General features: G+C 31.8%; 1 protein-coding gene across 1 annotated transcript; it reads right to left on the bottom strand.

Annotated features, from left to right (window-relative positions):
* Nucleotides 1-1833: 1833 nt before the first annotated feature.
* On the bottom strand, nt 1834-2626 carry LOC117920032 (transcription factor bHLH168-like). Its single transcript, XM_034837382.1, has 3 exons — nt 2504-2626; nt 2060-2395; nt 1834-1902 (listed from the first exon to the last, which is right to left on the bottom strand). Exons 1-3 carry the CDS (start codon nt 2624-2626, stop codon nt 1834-1836), a joined length of 528 nt encoding a protein of 175 aa, XP_034693273.1.
* Nucleotides 2627-5385: the final 2759 nt, after the last annotated feature.

The raw sequence follows: 5385 nt of genomic DNA, 5'->3' as shown, positions 1-5385 counted from the left end.
TACATTTTACAAGTAAAAAGTAATACCTACATCCATTAATTAATTTCAGCAGTGTATGAAATGATGATCGTAAACAGCTGACAGATTTAATGAAAAATGAAGGCTGAGATGAATAATGAACACTGAAATGACTTGGTACTCTTTTGTCATGCATGTCTTGTAGCCAAATTGTAGCTTGATTTCACACGCCCCCTTGATTTCCTCTCCTTGGCGGTAGCCGTGGATGTCTCAGTACTGATGTTGACGTATCTTAGAAATTACCTAACCATTGACACAAGCATGATAGCTAGACAAACATGCTCCTTACATTCCTAATCTTGATTTTGTCAGAACGACCAAACCACAGCCGTGAGCTGAACCGACTTCATATGCTTACTTATCGCACCGCCCATGTATGATAAGAGGAAGAAACCACTTCCTAGCTTGGGCCCCCTTAGCATGTAGGTTCATGAAATTTCAATATTATACTTGATCCATAAGCATGGAATGAAGTAGGTCTAGCTCACAAAAAGTGATTTGGTTTAATTGCGGTTGGGTGGTGATTCGATTTTTGTCCAAAGGGATTTTCAAAGCTAGTACCTGTTCGAAATTGGATTGTTTGGAAGTCAAGAGACGGGAGAAGGGGACACGCAAAACTCATTGCAAGCAAGCATATTTCTCTCTTTGGTTTTTTTTTCCTTTTTCTTTCTCTAAGTAAAATAAATTTGGCTAATAAAATCAATTCACAAATATGCATGGCTGCTATATTTTGAAGGAGTTTTGACCTAAAATAGTACATTAATTTTTTTTTTTTTTATAAAATGAACTTATTTTTAAAATAATATCCAATCTAGTGTGTTTGTATAATATCAATTATCATGTCATAAAACTGTAATTGGTAACTATGATTTTGTTTTTCTAAAATTGTAAAAAAACCATAATTACCAATCATAACTTAAACTTTAAATTTAAACTTGTAGTTAGTGATTACGATTTTGAATTCTTTTAAAAATGATTAAAGTCGTAGTCACTAACGGAGTTTAACTTTAGTTTTTATATATATATATATATATATAAAAAAAATTATATTATTTTATTTGAAATATTTAACTTTGATTTTTTTATATAAAAATATTTAATTATTTTGATTTTAAATAAACTTATCTTATTATTTTAAAAATAATAATATATGAAATTAAATAATTGATATTTCTAATTTGATCTAAAAATACGTATTTTTTAAATTTTATTAAAACAATTGGTACTATATTTAATATAAATATAATTGGTTAATTAGAATTAAATATGAATAAAATATAATAAATTATATTTATTTAAAACAAATAAATAAACAAGAATTTTTCTTGCCTACTTTCCACATTGCTACAGTTCATTCTACAAGCCTTATCACTACCCTAGGCCTGGTGTTATTAATTTTTATTTGTCACACCCTCTTTCTTTTGGATCAAGTTATTAGGTTGACCAAGATTATGAGTTGTTGGGAGGGTGGTGCCTTTGACTGTCGGTGGAGGTGGTCTGATTTTATGCGCCTCCAATAATATTGTTTTCCCTACTTCATTTTCACTACATACCTTACTTTTCATCGATGTGCATGGCGAAGGTGGAGTGCCTTATTTCAAGTGGAAAAGCTATCCCAAATAATAAATACCAAAAATATTTCTCTTAATTAGATTGAGAAGAAGTGGAAATACCATACAAATTCATTGGGTCCATATAGAGGACCGGGACAACTAAGATATTCTGCGATGTGTAATATTTCCGCCAAACAGACGAAAAAGGTAAAACGTTAATCATGCATGCTATCTTGCTTGAAGGCAAAGCCTAGCAAGTACTTCAAAGCATCAGTTCCTTCAACCTTTCACGCACCCTTGAAGTCTCTATGCCAATTCTAGGACTAACAGCCTACAACAGTACACGATTAAGTGATTGATGTTAATACTTAATACTGGTAAAAAAAGACTCAGATCGGGTCATGAACTGAATAAACTAAACTAATTATCCTGCAGGAGCATATTAATTAGTATGAACATAAAAAGGGTTTCTCAATTGATATGTGTACCTCAGCGTTAATCGTATAGAAGATCCTATCCCCAACATTGGAGTAGCTAAGAGCTACAACCTGAGCTGCTTCTTCCACAAGAACTTGGATTACTTGATGCAACATGAACTTCTTGTTTGACCCACTCTTCACGCACACCTCTATCATAGAACCCAATTCTCTCACTGTGAGAACAGGTGACCATGCGTCACTCATCATTGGATCTCTGATACCAGTTATCTGATCATCAGTACGACTGCCTTCAAGTAGTTGCTTCTTTTGCTTCAGCATCTCTACCCTTTGTCCCAATTGCTTTACATGAGTGGTGGCTTGATCCAACAACTCAGGTAACGACCGCTATATATGTCTCGATCCATGCATGCCCACATGCCCTAACTTCATTAGTACTTCACAATGAAGAGAGAAAAAGAGAACGAGGAAAAGTGAATACAGTAGCGTACAAACCTTGGAGAGTGGAGGAGGAAGCAGGAAACCAAGCCTAGAAAATAGTTCTTTCATGTACTGTCTTCGGTCTCTTTCTAATGCATTTCGATCAACTCTGGGTGAGCTCCTACCGCGGCGGGGCATACTTTCCAAGGAACTTTTGATTACTTCTTTTATCCCTGGTTTCCCCTTGGTCAATTTTGTGCTCTCAACAGCATTAGCAGTTGATAAACAAAGATATAATCAAATACTATATTGCCCAGAGGAAACTTGATCGAATGATGCTATATTTATAATCGACTCTGAAAGAGGCAAAGTGAGACAAACCGAGATACGAAATCATGTGAAAGCGTTTTGTTTTGTTGGCGCATGACTGTGTGCTCCCGAGGGTGTTTAAGTCTTTGGGTGTGGGGCCCAAAAAAAGCAACATGTGTAATAATCAACGGCGCCATTCATTACCAAAGGCAAAAATATTTGGGAGAGTTATCCTATAGGTCGGGAAGTCGATAATGACTTAAAAGGTTCGTTATCTTTACAAATTCTTATCAAGTCTTTTTGAAAAAATTACCACTTCATATTTTCAATTATACCTTTTTTTTTTCCTTCTTTTTATTCTCATTTAACTTTACCTTTAATTTTAATATTATATTAAAAATAATATTATTATATTTTTATTATTACTTAAAAAACCCAAGAAAATCATTTTTATTTTTTTATTTTTAATTCTTAAAACTTGTAAACTTTATTAAAAAAAATTATTCTTTTTATTTTTATTTTTATTTTTATGCTTTATGATACTATAAGACTAATTAAATTATTATTATCCTAAACAGTTCATTAATATTAATATTTATGATGTTAGTTTTATATTATTAATAGAACTAATATTATATCCAACTTAGAGGTACGACAAAAATACATTTATTTTATAATATTAAAATTTAAAATATATAATATATTAAGACGTAACTTAATTTATTTATTTTTTTAAACAAACACTTGTGAATAACCGTCTTATGCTCCTTAAAATTCTCTTTACTATAATTAACCTTAGAAGACATTTTTTTTTTCAAAGTTTATGATTTTTCTTATAAAAATGATTGCTATTAATAATTATATTGCAAAATTAAACATTTCAAAATTTATGAAATCTATTTAATAAAAAATATAATAACTTCATATTTGTAATAATAAAATGAAACAATAATTTATAATTAATTATTATATTATTTATATGTATTAGTGTTAATATTATTCTTATTTGATAGGTTAACCATAATAATAATAATAATAATAATAATCATAATTGTAATAATAATTAGAAAAAAAAAGATGTAAATTATAGATAGGATACTTATGTATTGAATATATAACATAATACTAAAAGTACAACTACATTACTTATGAAAATTTTTAAAAACCACATAGGATCTCATGTAAACATTAAAGCATGCAGTAAAAATTGGGAATTATGAAATGGTTACCTTGATTGATCCCATAGAAAGCCATTCCTGTGCTCCACCGGTGTTCAATGATACACTCAGTTCGTGATGGAGTGAAAAATCCGGGTTCAATGGGCTCTTCCCTTTTCTACACCCAAAATTCAGTTCCTGTGTGTGCTCTAAAGAGTTCGTGCAGTATGTGCTCTTTTCAGCCCTTAGGAGAAAACATAACAGAAACCCTGGTTTTTTCCCTTATGTGTGTGTACATATATATATATATATATATATAATAATTCATATATACCGCATATTACACACACACAATTTGGACCACTTGACTTAATGGGCCAATCAAATGAATTAGGGTGAGCTCATAAAAAATCAAGCAATAATGTGTCCAGCCCCATTATGGACCATAATTCAAAATTTAAAATAATATTGATTTATGACATTATCACATTGATTATGTAAGTCCACACATAAAAATTCCAACAATTCTCCCACTTGGACTACATAATCAAACATCACAACATATACATAATCATAAATCAATGTCCCATAGAATCTCATCAAAACAAATAATCAAAAGCAATCATACATGCTTCATTGCTTGATTCATAGGGAAATATACAATAATAGCAATCCTTCTAATAATAACATAACATTACAATACCAAAAATGGCTCCCACTAACTTAATGCAACCTAGGCTCCCAACAACCCCATTTGAGATACATGTTCCTGAAACACAACTATGGGTAAGCCTTTTGTTAGTGGATCCGCCAACATACCTTTTGTGGACATGTGTTCAATATCAATAAGAGACTTTGCCACTTTCTTCTAAACAAAATAGAACTTTACATCAATATGTTTGGAGTGAGAAATACTCTTAGTGTTCTTAGAGAAAGCAACAATTGCGGAATTATCACAAAATAATTTCAGCGGTTTAGAAATGGAGTCAACAACTCCCAAAGTTGAAATAAAATTCCGCATCCATAAAGCATGAGAACAAGCCTCATAACATGCCACATACTCTGCCTTCATAGTTGAGGATGTTGTAAGCGTTTGCTTGACATTTTTCCAAGATACAGTTCCTTTTGTCATCACAAAAATATAGTCTGTATTGGATTTCTTATCATCTATGCAGCCAGCAAAATTAGCATCACAAAACCCAACTACATCAAGTATGTTGGTGCGCCGATATGTCAACATTAAGTCCTTAGTTGCTTGCAAATACCTAAGGACCTTCTTAGCAACTTTCCAATGTTGACTCCCAGGATTGCTCAAGTACCTTCCCAACATGCCTACAACAAAAGTAATATCAGGGCATGTACATACTTGAGCATACATAAGGCTGCCAACCAAAGATGAATAAGGAATGGTTCTCATTTCCTTTCTCTCATCATCATTTTGAGGACACTAAGCCTTTGAAAACTTATCACCCTTCACAATTGGCGCTTTAG

The sequence above is a fragment of the Vitis riparia genome, chromosome 1, assembly GCF_004353265.1.
Source record: "Vitis riparia cultivar Riparia Gloire de Montpellier isolate 1030 chromosome 1, EGFV_Vit.rip_1.0, whole genome shotgun sequence".
Classification (NCBI taxonomy): domain Eukaryota; kingdom Viridiplantae; phylum Streptophyta; class Magnoliopsida; order Vitales; family Vitaceae; genus Vitis; species Vitis riparia.
This window is presented reverse-complemented; position numbering and strand designations above follow the sequence as displayed.